This window comes from Erpetoichthys calabaricus, chromosome 6 (assembly GCF_900747795.2).
Source record: "Erpetoichthys calabaricus chromosome 6, fErpCal1.3, whole genome shotgun sequence".
Classification (NCBI taxonomy): domain Eukaryota; kingdom Metazoa; phylum Chordata; class Cladistia; order Polypteriformes; family Polypteridae; genus Erpetoichthys; species Erpetoichthys calabaricus.
Genome location: NC_041399.2, coordinates 161,123,752 through 161,140,931, shown reverse-complemented (window position 1 = coordinate 161,140,931; position 17,180 = coordinate 161,123,752). Strand labels below are relative to the sequence as shown.

The 17,180-nt window shown below is 36.3% G+C and overlaps 1 protein-coding gene across 1 annotated transcript in view; it reads right to left on the bottom strand.

Annotated features, from left to right (window-relative positions):
• vopp1b (VOPP1 WW domain binding protein b) overlaps nucleotides 1-17,180 on the bottom strand; it is a 369,450-nt gene that overhangs the window by 323,598 nt on the left and 28,672 nt on the right. The window contains exon 2 of the mRNA XM_051929092.1: nucleotides 14,872-14,930. Within this exon, the coding sequence (XP_051785052.1) occupies nucleotides 14,872-14,930 (59 nt within the window). The remainder of the gene's footprint in view (nucleotides 1-14,871; nucleotides 14,931-17,180) is intronic.

Here is a 17,180-nt window from a genome sequence, read left to right as displayed (position 1 = left end):
TGCCTTACTATGTCATATTCCTGGGTAGGGTTGCACAGTATACTTACTGAGAATATCAAAATGATGGTACCGTACCGTTTAAGAATGTAGGATGTTTGGGAGCGGAAGTCAAAGTCAGTTTATTTAGCATTATGCCTACCTGCTTCCATGTGTTAATGGCTGAGGCAGTGAAATTATTCATTTTTGCAGCTGGGGGTGTCTAGTAAGGTCAAATTTAAAAAAGAATAACACTTATGTCAAAAAAATGGAAATTTGTGGCTACAATGATGCCTTAAAAAGATATTTTTTAAAAATAGAGATAAAAAAGACTACATATATTATATCCAACAGGAGGAAAACTTCAGGTATGAATAAGAAATGACAAAAAACAAGGAAAAAATAAAGCACTTGATATTAAATAATGGTTTGGAAACTAAAGGACAGAGTCAAAACCTATGAAGGAAGGCTCTTGTAACATTCAAGACAAAACAAATGACATTGACGATTTGGGGCAAAGCACAAAGTAAAACATTTCCTAGATGTGAAGTAAAGGTGATTAATTACTTGTAGGAGTGTAAACTGATCACTGTGATTTTTGCCACATAAGTAAGCAAATTTGACAATAAGTGTGCAGTTCAAATCATCATGAGTCAAATTAAGATCCCTTAGTCCAACTATTAAAAGCAGGCATAGGTTTAGAGGAAAAAATGTTATCAAGTGAGAGAGTATGCTGAATAAAAATGGCTTTATAGTGAGAAGATTAAGAAAAGAGAAGGAAAACAGGTTGATCTGGAGGTCTCATAGAAAAGGGAAAAGTCAATTGATTTTAGTTTGGCCTGAATTTGTAGGATGAAAGAAAAACAGGAAGAAGCACAGACATTAAATATAATCACTAGTTCCTGGAATGTATACAGGTCAGAAGTACACAAGAAAAGGTCGCCTAAGGAGAAGAGACCACAAATGGACCATAGAGGAAATCAACAAGGTTTACCCCGAATTAAAAGTGAAAAATTATTAAAAAGAAGGGACTGTTCAGGTAAAATGTTCTTCAACCAGCTGCCAAATTCAGATTGAACTGGAAATAAAAAAGTGCACTGCATAAACAGAAATGTGTGAAGTAACAGGAGTGATGTTTCTTGAAGAGCAAATCATAATTGCCAATGGTTCAAGTGAAAGGGCAAACAACTGGTGTGACAAGGGACAGTCCTAAGGAGAGCCTCTTGTGACAAAGAAGTAAGAAGACATGTCAGAGTCAGGAAGAATGACTGCTGTGGATGATTAACATTAAGGGTCGGACCATGCTAATAAGTTTTGCACTAAAGCCCATATGCAGTAGGACTACACAAACTACAAATATATCTCTGACGTTATCTGTTAAGTGACTCAACTCTGTTGGGCCCTTGAGAAGGGCCCTTAACCTTCAATTGCATTGTCCTGGGTATGACGTTAATCTGCATCCAGCCCTAGAAGCAGGGTCTCCAACTAACAGGGAAAACTTGGGTGCTGGTGGCAGGATTGGCACTCCAGCCACTGTAAAAAAACTAACACTGTTCCAGTGTGGTGCTGAGGTGTCATCCGCTGCACTCGGGTCCCAATCCAGTTGGTTCATCATGTGGTGGGTATGACAACACACTATCAGTGCATGCTCCTGACCTTATTATTTGTTGAAAGCATTTTCAGAATCAAGAGATAACACAAATGCGAGTGACATTAGAAGCTGTACCTACCGCATGGAATATGTTGTCAAGAGTTTTGTCAGGAGTGCGTAAAGTCCATTTGATATGGCACATTAAATTACAAATAATTGGGTTTAGTCTTTGTGCTAAAGGTTTAGCAAGCAGCTTTACACTGGTTTTGATTAATAGGGAACATTAATTAAGAAGATGGGGGGGTGTTTATCTTGCATGACCAGCAGTGAAATTACGACAATATTAAGAAATAAATGTAATTGTGAGTTATGCAAGGAAGAAGACAACATTGCTAAAAGAGGGTCTTCGAGTAGGTTCACTCAATTCTTGAACAATAATGTGAGAATTCAATATCTCAACAACTATCTTTCAGAGTTGAGGCTATTTGATTTTAGACAAAAACAACATAAAGAACTATTTCCCTGAGCAGAGAAAAACATAGCATAAAAAGTGGCAAATTTCTGCATTAATCTGCTTCAGATCTTAATGTGGTATGACAATTACTCCTTTTTACCTCCAATATACTGTAGTTAAGTTCCACAAGACCACCCTAAAAGTCAAATAACTATTAATAAAGAACAACAACAAGGGAGGACAAAACCTAAAAAAACAAGGAGCAACACATGGGGAATGGAACAGATTCACCAAATCTGACATTACAGAGACACAGCATTCTGAGCCACTCTCTGCACCCATAATTCAGTATGCAATCTAGTACAGCAGAGAAAAGCAATCAATGCACAAATAGAACTGCAGACATACCAGTGCATTTCTCGATTGTATAGACTAATAAACATTACAGAATAAAAATTATGTAAACTTTTACTTTATCTACAAACAAACAAATAACAAAAAAGACCTCTAGTCTCTAGTTAGTGTTTCCTTCTGCATATTAAGAATATGATTATTATAACAATGGAACCAGCATAAACAAAAAGAGCAATAGTTCACCAGCAGAAAAAGCCAGAGATTAAGTACAACGTGCCCCCAAAGCAATTAATCTCTCCGTGGTGTTAATAGCTGCTCCTGCCAAGTTGAAGATACAGTGGACAGTTCCTGCCAAGATCATTAAGCAAGCCAGGAGACAAGGCCTTAGGCTGGACTGCTTTGCCTTTGAAATGCCTTTTCTGATACTGAGTGGTACAAAATCTGGGTTAAACCTCAGGTTTGTCCTGTTACAGGAGACCCTAGTCAAATTCAAAAATCTCTTAATATTCAGACTCTATCTATGTATATCAGAAGCTTCACAATCATGATCCAGGACTTTCAAGAGAATGACGTGGTGCAGCTGTAAACCCTCTTTGGCTCTCAAGATCTCAATCCAGCATAAAGCCAGTTCTGTAAAGCTTTCCTCGCCTTCTGGAGTCATCCCTCTCAACACCCTTCGTTAAACATATAATATGGTTATTTTTCTTTCCAGGACAGTTTTTCATGTCAGTTTCTGACTCAAGGTTGAAAGTTCTGCCCTGTAGGCTGCGTAATTTTCATCATGGCTGGGATGGTCCAGGTCTGCTCCAAGACTTTTGGCAGCATGTGAACCCAGAACTATCGATAACATGTCCGAGGATAAGCCGTGCAAATGAGGACACACACAGTCAGGAAGAGGTAAGTGTAAAATGCTGCAGAATTTTTATTCAGTCCAACAATAATTCAAACAAATTGAATGTGTAATGCTGTCAATAAATAATTTATAAAAACCGGTGCACTTCCATTAGTTAAAACGTCAATTAATAAATAATCAAAATGATGAAAACCAGAACAAAACCTTGCAGTAATCTGGTCCTTACATTCTATCTCCCTCTCAAACTCCTCTTCACTTCATATCCCCAGATTACACTACATTGCATTCAGCCAGTGGAGCTAGCAGCTGCAAAATCCCACCTCCAGCTTTTGTCCTGGCTGCCTACCTCAGTGTCTGCTGGACCACTCAGCGCCAACTGTCCTTCCGCCTTTCACCACGTTTGTGTTGTCTATGGAATCCCTGGGAAGGATACCTCCATCGTACCCCACTCCTCCACATTTATCAGCAGTGAGGCAATCTACCCCTGGAGAGACTGATCGCTCACTCCTCTCCATTACAAATGCTCTGCCTCCTCTCCATTACACTGGTTTGAACACCCTGAGGCTGCCTTTCCATTCCTCCCTCTCTTTCCAATCTAATTGGTTCCTACTCAGGCTTATTATATGCTGTACAAGGGATGCATGTGTGCTGGTGCTGATTACAGCCTCCAGAGCACTAATGAAGCAATTGACTGACTCACATGTATCTGCACGCCAATGCACACTCAGTCAAACACCTCCATTTACACCACAATAAAACACACCTACTGTACATCCCGAAAAGACTGAGCACATATTTATTTATTTGAAATGGCACTATTACCATGGACCCCACTATATCACAGTGGCATGCAGATGGGTCTTTCAAGGTTACTATTGCAGCTCCTAGATTAATCTGCTCCTCCTTAAGAATTGCTGGTTTGGCTTTTATTTTAATGGAGAACATAATGATCAAACTATTCTGCTGAAATGATATTCCATATGGTTTCCTCAGAATCTGAACTGAGAGACTTATTAGTTGATTCATCCCAGGAAGATATTTTGGTGAGTCAAAAGCCCTACTGATCTATGCAATTAAGGAGCTAATGTTCAAAGGGCCATAGTACTGTGGTTCACCAAAAAAAACAAAACGTTTAAGTGCTTTTAGGATCAAGTAAAAAAAGACACAGTGCCAAACATTCAGGCGGGCATTTTCATTGAGGCATCATGTGAAATCCATTCCCTGATTCTTAAAAGACTGCGCCTCAGGGGCAGACCTCCAGGTATCACCAATTACTCAAGCGTACTGCTGAAGCATAGTGCATGACTTTGATCCACCTTGAAAATAGTCCATATTTTTAATTAAGTTTTTGTTGTTTTGCTTACTGTATTGAGCATTCGGGCTTACTGCCTCTGTTTTTTCTGATTTTCAGTTTGTATCTTTGGTTTATTTAATGAGTGTCTTTGGATTAGTTTACCTAGATTATTTGATATGCTAAAACTAACAAATTAATTATTGAGATTTTCATTTAGAGCTTGTTTTGACCTTTAGTTATGTTATTTCAATTTAAGCAAAGTTCCTAACATCTTTTTTCTTCCTTCAGTTTTTGTTAAATCACTTTCAATTTGATTTTTGATGCTTAATGATTTTCTTGTTTATGTATATATTCTTGCATTCTTTGGTATTATAGTGAGATTATCAGATCTGTTAATAAATTAATTATGAAAATAGTGAAATATTCTCTGTTTACTTGGAAGGCTTCAAGAGAGAATATTGTGCAGGTGGGTTTCTTTAGTCTTTGGCCCATTTGAGGCAATTTCTGGCAAGGACAGTCTTCAGCTTTCAGAGCACCATTCAAATTGTGTACAATACCCCACTGTCCCGGTTTCCTATACTAATGCTAGATATAATATTTGTTTTTTTAACATTCCCAAAACATGACCTGGACAGGCAAACTCTTGATGTTAGCAATTATTTGGCTAAATCCTTTGTGTTTTTATTATAGTTTTTCACATGGGGTTTATGAAATTGGGAGTCCAAGTGAACAGAAGTAACAAGTACAAGTACATTGGGTAAGCTGATTTCTAGCAATTAAAATTAAGTTACATATTTTAACAGTTCTTGTCTATTATGGAGCCAGAGACTGCCAATGCGTTATATGTTGGTTACACAAGTAAACAGCCATGTCAAAAGAAATGAGCATATTGGAGTTACCAGACAATGTCTGACAATATTAAAATTTATAGAATCTTTAGTATTTACCAGTATCATCTGACCTATGTCAGTCCCATATTCATAGTTCAGTATAAGAAAATTACTGACATGTTTTTTCAATGAAGTGATATGATTCGGATTCTTGTGAAGAAAGGAAATCCTTGGAATTGACATTCACACAGAACTTCAACATGCATATGGAGACACCTGCATAGGTATTAATGGTGTCAAGAAGATATGTAAATCAAGAAAAGAGCCACTGGCGAAAATGTCTCTATTGAGAAGAAAAATTAAAATCAAAAAGCCTATGAAATGTGACAATCAGGAAACAGTAGCAAGATCAGGATAGGCCATGATTTAGTTCAGGAGATAGTGGAAAGTTTGGGATACCATAAATTTTAAAAGTGCCACCTATGTTTACAGATGGGAAGGTAAAAAGTAAAAAACAATGTTGAGTGTAAGGAAATTGTGGGTTCGCTTCCTGGGTTGTCCCTGAGCGGAGAGTGCTTTGAGTAGTGAGAAAAACGCTATATTAATGTAAACAATTATTTTTATTATTCATGTTGAAAATAATGTTTCTTTGCAATTGTTAGAATGTTACAGTGTAAAGTAAGACTTTCTTCATAGAACTGTGCCGGTAACATAACCTAGTTGTATTGGGAAGACCGTTCTATCACAAATGTATCTGTCTATCTAGTGGAAGAAAAAGCATTAAATGGGATTAAATTTTTCAGCGAATAATACAAAAATGCTGAGATTTGACTGACAGAGCAATTTCCTATTTGTATGTTTAGTAAATCATTACATAAAAAAAGTCATTACTTTTAGTATAAACCTTGTAATATACCAGAGGTTGACTCTGGGTTGCATGGCTAACAGAATAAAGCAATAACCTTCAAACAGCTGAATTACTAAATGCAAGATTTAAATTTCAAGTTACATTCCTGTTGGGTTACCCATTGAAAGTATAACATAATTTATGTTAAGCACATACAACATGCTAACATTATTTGAAAGCTGCAACCTCCGGAAAATGCACTCATGAACAAAAATGTAATGTGCTAGGATGCAAACAAGCAAAGGTCAGTTTATCTGTGTAGTACTCCAGTTGTGTGCTCACTACAGATCTAATGCTATTTCGTGTCTGAGTGCTTTCCCTTTTCATTTATGAGAGCAATTTACGAAGGTGGTTGCATATGTAAAAATGCATATGTTTATGAATTGACATGTGGATTATGCGACATGAAGAATGTTAAGATTTTTTCATGGACTTTTTGATATTGTTTACTATTACCATAGACCCTACTACATCAGAAACTTTGTTATCTCTGTCCTGCATGAAACTAAACATCTTTCTCATTATAAACTACAAGAGGTAAGTAACATTGAAAGAAATATAATTTTTAGATGGAGTACAAGTGTTCCTTTAAGTTGCTTTAGACTTTAATATTTTAGAGGAAAATTTAGATGTGTGAATGCGTGGAAGAATTTTACTCAAGTACATCATTGGACATAGTTCACATTTTCTAAGTAAATTATCAACTGCTTTTACTTTACAAATACTTAATCCAATTTTAACTATTGAAGTAACCCAGTTCTTTGCAGGGTGCAGTTATACAACACCACACTCATTCATACTGGGTCAATTAAGAGTCAAAAAATAAGTATACACACATATGGGAAACAGGAGGAAAATCCAAGTCAAATTTACAAAGCAGCAACAGCCTATTCAGTGCTGCCGAGATAGACCTCCATGATCCTGCAATTAAACAAATGGGATCTGCAATGGACTGATAAGGCATTAGATCTAAAAAAAGTTCTACTGTATGCATCAAATTTGCCAGCTATTGTTGATGGCACTTGTTATAGATGACTACTCTAAACTAAGATCTATCACTTTTTACATCATACTTGACCTAGCATGACTGAATGCTGTGCTAGATCAAATCTATTCCAATCTTTTACTCTTGTCTCAGTCATCATTTCCCACAAAATATCTTGCCTCTTTTCTTATTAAGCATATGACAAAAAGAGCAATAAGTGCAAGTAATGCTCAAAAATCATTAAATTATTACAAACATCTGTCACAGCATCACCATGCTTTGCATGTTTCTTCCACAAAATGTGTACTGCTATGACATTTCTTTGTTCTTGTACAACTGCATAATTTTATTTACCCTCAGTAGTAGCAATGTTTTTTTCAAAAGACTTGACTGCTCATGTCAATTATGATTGCTTTCTTTAAAACTGCATTCTGTTCCCTGTTTTTTCCAAGATTATATTAATGTGTAAGCTTAATGCCACAAAAGATAAATCTAGGAGATTTCAAATATTCACACCCCCATCACATCTGCAATTACTTTGAGATCCTTGTTTAGCTGTCATTCTCACAATTTCTAGACTGCCGGCAAACAACATTCTTTCCCAGAGTCACTGGTATCTCTTGCCATAAGTTTCTGTTCTTCCTACAGTTTGTTTCTCCACTATTCCTGATGTAAGTCATGTACTCCTAGTATTATTAAATTTCAGTAATTCTTAACTTGGAGCTCACATTAAAAGATTAAAAATGTTTCTTAACTGCTGCTTAAATCCTGCTGGTAATAGGTTGTCTTCGCTCAGGGGCAGAGCCAAACACCCTATAAGAAGGGGAACTCAAACACACCCTGTCATATCTTTAAAGTAAAAAAATGTCACCCACCACAATGAAACAAAAGACAAGCTACCAACTCAGTTACATTTGAAACAGTCAATGAGCAAAATTAAGTACCAGTACACACTAAAGTGAATACCTCCAAAGAGGACCCCTTTTTTATGAAAAGTATGGAGAGGAGTTAATTCTGTAGACACACAAACATTGCTTTTCCATACTACAGGGTCTCATAAATCAAAATACGTGTGTAAAAAAAAAAAGTGACAAAAAAGTGCTCTGGCAAGTAAACAGAAATCTTCTGAATGGTTGTTGGAGTTATAGTTCTGTTCCCAATTCCTTTGTCGCCTGTAAAGACTGGTTAACTGTTTATTTTTCATTCTGTTATCGAGTTCTGTTCACAAGTCGTTCAGAGTAACTGTCAATATGTTATTATCACTGCAAGTTCAAGCTTCATTTTCCAGCTGCCCAATGTCTATCAAGGAGCTCTCTAATACAGTCAGATTTTCTGTGTTTTGTATTTATTTCTTTTTGACTTTCCTGATTACTACCATAGCAGTTCTTCCATTTATTTCAAACTCAATTGAAGAAAAAGGATGGCAGGTTGACTGGTGGTATTCCAATTTGATTTGGTCTTTTGCTATGTCTTCTGTGGCTGCCACATATAGTATCTTGTAAATGAGATGAGCCAATCACAGTTACTTATGGTTGTGCAGACTGAAATGCTTACAGTAAGTACAAAATCAAGAAACCTTTGAATGTATTTAATTCTAGTAAAGTACATCAAATATCTAATGTTTTTATATTCATGTAACATATAGCACAAAACAAACCACAGGAAACATTTCAACTTTCATATATCAACATGGTCCCTCACTATATGACACACAACACAGTCAAACATGAGACTCTGACGTATCAGGAGTAGACTGTCAGTATGCTGTTCATTTAGGATGGTAAACTAAATTTTGGGTATTCTTTAGTTATGAACTGTGTTACAATAGGTTAAACTACTCAATAGTTTTTCATGGTGCTAAAATCATTTTTATTGAGTCTTTGAAGAATTCAAATATACATTTGTACTCTACTAATGTTACTGCTTGAGCTTTGTTCATTTTGATTATTGTTATGTTTAAAGCCATTTTGTTTTCTGATGGGCACTACCATTTAGGTGAGCCACTGGCATGATGCAGCGATCCATTGCTAGAGGGAAGTCACTTGTGATAACATCTTGGTGTGGAGGACAACACTGTTGAAGACTTTCCAAAAAGTTTCTTAGAGTGTATGTTTATGAGAATTTAGGGCTAAGATTACTGTTTTGTATTGATGGTCTAAATATTCTTGATTGTAATAGAAATTTGTTAATTTTCTCTTTCTGATAGAGGTCCATAGAGGCTTAGATTCCTAGTAAAGGATCATAGTCTAAAATGGTACCCCACGTTATGTTTGAAATTTGTCATTTTTAACCTATCTGAAAGTGGCTTTTAGAGGGCTAGGTCTACCAGTAAAGAATCAAAAATATATTTGTACCCATAAACCTTTAAATAGCATAAAACAACACTACACATTCCAAACTTACCTATACCCATTTTTCTGAAGTATTGTAAAAGGAGTAAGTTTGGCACCTTATATCCAATTAGGGGGTGAACCACTGGGGTCAATTGATGTGGAATGCACAGCTTCGAATCATTCTTATTTTTGCTGAAGACATGTATTTGTTTACTTTTTACCATTAGGGTTTTCATAATTTCATGCACAAAATATGGTCCAAAAGTGACCCAAAAATGAAGGTTTTTCTGTACTAGAGTAATACAAATAAGGTGAATCTCCAAAAGCCTGATGTCTTGAGTGATGAGCTAAAAATCAGTGTTTTAAAGAAAATTACATTTCTGTGTGTTTCTTAGTGTAATGGGCTAGAAATCAGTGTTTTAAAGAAATGGCAAATTTCCTGGAAAATTCTGTTACAGGTTATTGTTGATGGCTATCTACAGGACATTAATATTTATCTGGCTTGCAAAAGAGTCACCTGCTTTGAATAATCAGACTGCTTTGATTAGTATCTCATCCACACACCATGTGGTGATACAGAACTGCCTGCTTCCTTTGAAAAATTAACGAGTTCTGAGGACATTGGTTTATAATCAGGTGCTTCTTGATAACTGATGACAATACTTTTGTTGAACCAAAGTAAATCTGTTTACGCTATTATTCCGCAAAGAAAACTGCCATGTACCATTGTTTAACTGATTGTCATGTTGACCTATGCAGAGAATGAAGCGTTTATATATCTCTGGGTAAATGAGAATTAAAAAAAAAGGATAGAAATTATGGTGAGAGATTCCTGAATGCTGCTTGCTTCTTTTGTGCTTCTGACACAATATCTCTGTGGCTACACCTTGTAGGAACAAGAAGCTTGTGTCTGGCCCAGGTTCCCCATGCGTGAGGCTGGTAACACTTGCATAACGACATCAAACTTTTTCCTAAATTGGGATTACACGGTAAGTGTAGTACGTGATGGCGTTAGATAAAAAAATGTATATATCACTAATTCAATTTAAATGGTAGAATTTTGCCCCAGGAAAGCAAAGGAATCACAATTTAAGGAAATGTACATGATCAATACAGTAAAGCTGCAGGTATAATGTTAGGCATCATTTCCTATACGCTGAATTTAAGGCGATTTAAATCACTGATCAACAACTGTGGAAAATTGCAAAGTTCTTATTTTGGGTTTAAATTTATGGGTGGATAAATGATAGAATATCATAAATTCCCATGTCCAATAAACTTCTTTTCATCATCAAGCAGATTTCTTCTAGTACTTTTAATTTTGTGCATTTCATTTTTCTTTATAAACTATATGTGTGGGTGCATGTCTGTGTTCTTAGTATTGGATTGTTTTCACTGTGATCCTTTACGTATGAAGAACATATGTATGTTAAGATGTAAATGCTTCCCACCTATTTTCTCAAAATGCTGTAGGACTGCCGTGTGCCTTTTTATTTTTCTCTCTATCTGTACTTTTCTCCCTCTCCCTCTTTGTCTAGCTGCCATTTGCACAATACCTTGTTCAAGATTTTTCTTTTTGTTCTGCATCATTTTTCACATTTCTTCTTTCAAACTTACAGCATGAAGTACTGCATTCTCTTTTCATTTGACTGGTGCTACTGGTTTGTTGGCATGTCGACCATTACTTCCCTAACTCTGACAAAGTACCCTGCTGGTAGACTTTAAACTGCAACTTCAGTGTTGTTACCAATAAGGTCAGTCAGTCATTATCCAACCCGCTATATCCTAACACAGGGTCACGGGGATCTGCTGGAGCCAATCCCAGCCAACACAGGGCGCAAAGCATACACTAGGGACAATTTAAGGTCGCCAGTGCACCTAACCTGTAAGTCTTTGGACTGTGGGAGGAAACCAAACCACCCAGAGGAAACCCACGCAGACACGGGGAGAACATGCAAATTCCACGCAGGGGGAACCTGGGAAGCGAACCCAGGTCTCTTTACTGCAAGGCAGCAGCACTACCACTGCGCCACTCTACCAAGAAGGTATATGATGGAAAATAAGAAAATGATAACATTATTGGGAACATGGTTTTCAATGCTGTGAAACTTAAACATAAACTGTCTTGGGGTCCCCCATGTTATGCCTGATAATGAAGATGGAGCTCATGCATGTGACGGCTCTGTGTGCTTGAGAAGATCGTGTTATGTAAAGCTTGTTTGAGCTAAACACTGATTTAATCACACTCTCACATACGATTCTAAGGTATGTTATAGCATTGAGCAGATTCTGAAATGAAAATTATTTTTCTAGTATGGGACATTATTGACAAATAGACAGGAAGAGCAGGGCTTTTATAGCAAAGCGTCATTAACCTGCTAATTAATCAAGTGTTGATAGAATGGAAGTTCTCTTTATCAGTTATTCTACATTATGAGATGTACTCTCCATATTAAACCTCACGGTGAACTTAGCACATGGATACATGCTGTATAGACAGCCTTCCACATTACAACAGGGGATGTGTATCAGATTAAAGAGAATAGTCAAAAAGCAAGGTCAGTAACAACAATAGCAAACAGAAACAAAGTAGCAAATCAGAAACTCAAGGTCAGAATTTACAGCAGAAGCTAAAATAACCAGGAAATCACTCAGACGACAGAATGGAATGTAACTCCAAGGGTAAGGTCTACTTTGAGTCAATTCAAAGCATCACTTTTTGTTTGATACTGTCACTTTTACGAAAGAAGAAATGTCAGCACGGCATGCAGTTTAATGTCACTGGTGTTTAAGGGACCAAAACTGGACAAAGTCACACCTAGAACTAAATGTCAAGGTGTATAAGGGGCTAAGCAAATACTGCCACATGACATAACCACACATTATTACGGTTAGAATGTCATTGGCTGATTTTGACCTGTGGTATTTAGTGGTTATGCAAATGAAGCACCAACTGTTAAATGAAGGTATGTAGCCTGCTTTAAAAAATCTAAAAGATACTTAATGCAGAAAATAAAAACACATTACTGAAGATATCTAGAACAGTTCAAACAATAAATCTGTAGGCTAAAAGCTCACTTTGCACATTCTCACAAGAGTTAGCAGTTGTTGCATCCAGTATAAAGTGGCTTGAATTATTGCTCCTTCCTATTTATTACTCTTTGCTGGGTCCCTATTTTCCAATTTGTATACTGCATTTAGCAGATCAGCACAAAAGATTTAATCTCGTTTAGTTCATCTTTGTCTTTATACAGTATACCAACTGTATACTGCATTCAGCAGGCCATTTGTGCAGAGGTTGCATTGACAGTCTACTGATTTCCATGGCTGTATTGCACTATTTACTAATTTTATGCAGATGAGGAACTGCATGATAAAATTTTACTTATTGTTAGTGATGCTAGATGGTGTTCTGCAAATGTACAAAATTACTTCCTTGTCAGACACCCTTTTCACAGCCACTCTAAAGCATGACCTTGGATCCTTTTCTGTTTTTTAACCTCTCTTTTACAAGAACTGTCTTCTGGAATTTTTATCTCAATATATTGTGGTTCATTTTAGGCTATGCCTTTCATTAGATTTCATTCTACACAAAGTAAATGTGTAATTAAATAAATGTTAATATATACTAACTATGTAAGGTATACAATATGGATAACAGCCTCTTGTAGTATTATATGTATGCAGTCAACTGCTTAGTCATTTTCTTACTTTTGCATATTGCCAAATTCAAAGCTATATTTTGCTTTTTAGCACATAAATGTCTCATTGAAGTAATGAATCAAGAATGTACTATAATAACGATAAAGTACTTCAAAGACCTTCTCAAAAAGTGTATTTTTATTAATTTAAGAAAAAAATCCAGGATTGTTTGCTCACGTTTCACATCTTCTCAATTATTTCACATTTCATGTGGAACATAACCATTTAAACAGAAATACAGTAGCAAACAAAAGACACTGTGCCTGCCATATCACATAGCATAAAAAGAAAGAAGTTAGGATCAGAACAAGGCATGTCTATTGGCTAAACACTTGTACTTAAGCAGCATCAACAATCTTCTTTATTAATATCTGGTTATTTGTTATCTACATCCACTTTATCCAATTCACGCTTGGTGAATTTCCGGCAATAGTAGGCAGCAGGCAAACCTTGAATGGGTCTCACACTCATTACACACCCATGCTAATTTGTGTTTGCTATGTTCTAAGGTAGCTCTGCTTTAAGCAACTTTGTTATATGGCATGTAAAGTCATATACAGTATTTTAGAAGGTAACCATAATTTGTTCATTAACCTTGCACCTGCCAGTTAAACATAGAGCTGTTCAAATGAGTATTGGCACCATTGTTCATTTTTAGGTCTAAACATCGTTATGTTATTTTTAGATAGGATTGTTACGGCTTATTAAAGGCCTAGGGGTACATAAGTAGACCACACAAACATATAAGAGAGAGAGAGAGAGACACAAATAGAATTTACAAAGCCAGACACACTTCACAATTGAAAGAATTCAAAGACCAATTACCACCGGTATGGCTAGCTTAAAAAAATGACATTTCTTTTAATAACCCAAAAAAACTAAAGCCAGATAATCCCACCCTAACTCTTTCTCCATACCTTGCTCTGTTAACCGTAACTCCTTGTCCTCTCACTCTCTACCCCAAAACCCAAACCAGGTTTCTTTTTAAATTTACACCCCAACCACAAACCCAGGTGATTTAATCACAGTAGGCAACTCAATAGGCAGGTACTTAGGGCAGAACTCAATTAAGTTATCTGCTCAAAGGAAAAAAAAACAAAAGGCTTGGTTTACAAAGCAGTAGATTCAGAGCAGGCCATAACAATGACTACATCTATGAAAATGAAAAGATGTGGTGTATTTTCTCCATTAAAATGAATGTGACATATTTCACAGAAGATACACAATGTAAAATTCAGCAAGAATAAATGAAGGCAGGGATTAGAAAGGAGTCAATGGATCAACAGATCCAGGTAAATGCAGATATATCAAAGCTATAAAATCAAGAGGCCGATGTTTACAGTAGAATTTATGATACTTAGCAATGACAATCACCCTATTAGTGTTCACTTGCACCAACATCCAAATCATATAACTAATGCCATTCTCTACAAACAACACTAACTCATCTATACTGTACATCTACAAACTAAACTACTGCTTACAGTGAATAGCTCACATTGTATATGTTCAACAGTATTTTATGAAAGGTCTTAAATATACATTGCCAACAAAGCATTTACAAAAGCTTGTTAATTATGTTGTGTACTTACATAAAATATGTAGGATATCCCCCTTCAAAATACCAGCAGTATTTCTTGGCTTCTATACACTGCAAAGGAAAGGAAAGAAACCATTTTGTTAGGTTGTTGCTACCACAAAGTGAACAGATAGCCACATACTCTTGAAATATTACAAGATTCTTACAGAATTGTTGATATTGTTAGGGAGTTTCTGCACTGCTGCCAGTCACATATTAGTTGAGTGTTGCATTTCAAGAATTGCTACAAGTAGTGGGCTAAACTGAATATCTTAGTAGATAAAAGTCATGGTCCTTTTATACTACCCAGTTGAAAAGTCTAAAGTAGCCACAAAAAAGAATCAGTTGTTACTTACAGTATGTTATATCTTAATACAGCAAACCTTCCCTTGATGTTTCAGCACTGAACATTAATATAACACAACAGATATAAAAGCTTGTTTCCTTGGAATGCCCCAAAAGTAATAAAACCCCTGTCACTTGCCGGTCTGGGCTACATTGACTGCATGACTGTTTCATAACTACTTTTGATAAGCTGTCATTCAGCTGCAAAAACCAATGAAATAAAACATGTCTACACAGCACCACTGGAAGGCAGAAGCTCTGTGGAGTCAATTCTTGAACAAATAAATGATGACTTCATCTACTTCCACTTCATCTGCTATTTAATCACTGTTTTTATCAAATTTGTTCTGGTTTGGTCTGACCAGTCCATTGTAAAGTACTGTGCCAGCGCATACTGATATGGTAAATGCTACATTCTCTTTGTATAGTCATGTTGTACCTGGTTATGTAAAGTGCTGCCAAGTGACAAACGTTACACACTGATTAATTGATTCATCAATCCATCCATCATCAAATATCAGCGCTTTGAGCAGGCAGTACTTGAGAGCACCATGCCATCACAGATCACCCTCACTCTTTCACTCACTTGCTCCAGTCAGAAGTCATATTTTACCCTGACCTGTATGTCTTTAGGAAGAGGAGAAGAAATTGAGGACTTGCAAAAGAATTCACACTGACGGAACAGTGACTGGATCAGGATTCAAACTGTGACTCCTGGAGCTGCAATACAGCATTGCCAAGAACCGTTTCACTGTGCAGAACATAACCGCTTGATAGATGTAAGGTCTAAAACATTCACCGAAAATGAAGTTCTTTATTATTGATAAATCAATAGAATAAATAATGTAAAGTTGATGTAAATGTGTCTGGTCTGAAAATATGTGTAGAAACTCCTAATTACTGTAATCACAACACTTTATCTACTGCAAGCTGACATGACCATTGTGTTGAATTAACATTGTTTCATGGTGGAAGCTTTTTGGGATAACTAATTTTCTTCTTTAGTCCAGTACTTTTAGACTGATGATCTTTTTAAAGTATACTTTTCAGCACTCTAATAGCAGTTCAGTACATTCAATATGGTTAAGACAGCACACCAAAGGCAGTTTTTCTGTGTTAGTGATAAAAAGGTTTGTGGCGTCACAGGAAGCAATGACCTTTACTGGCAAATCCATCACTGACAATGTTTTGATCTCTCCATCATTGTGTGGCAAAATGTCAAGAAACAGCTGGAGAGAATCATGTGGACTGCTTCTAAATCAGAGGATGCCATCACCACATTGTGAAAAAAACTTAATCTTCTGGATAGAAACATACATTTCTAAACTGAACTCCCAGAACCCTCTCGTCCATCTGTCAAGACCAAAACAACCCGCTTTCATAACAATTCTTATCCACAAACTTTAAAATGTGTGAAAATCATGGCTGCAATCACTAATTGATGATGAAAAGAGTTGTAAACCATTTTTTTTATTAATCAGTTGCCTTGTTATGTATTACATGCATGAATTCATTGACCAAGTGTAACAGTAAAGGAGTACTCACCCAAAATTGATATTTGTTTATATGGTACTTACACCATGTAGTTTGCAGTGATGGCTGAAAAAAATTAGTCTCATCTTTTTATACAGAATGGAGAGAAAATGTTTTCTAATAGAAACCAATAGTGACCAATGGAAAATGATTCAAAAAACATCCATGGAAGAACGTAAAAAAAATCTCACAGTACTTGTGCCGCATAATTCATGTGTCAGTAATCCAGTCAGATGCTCCAAATGTGCAAAAAATATCATTTCTGGTTGGAGTATTCCTTTAACCTCATTCTGAGATATGGCAGAGGTGGAGAATGAAAATAGGGTGGAGGGCCAATTACCCAAAAACTCAGAATTATGGAGCAAGTTCCACTTCATATCTAATAAGAATTCCATGTCTAGCAAGATCTATAAAATTTAGCTCACTCAGTATGGGAGCACAATT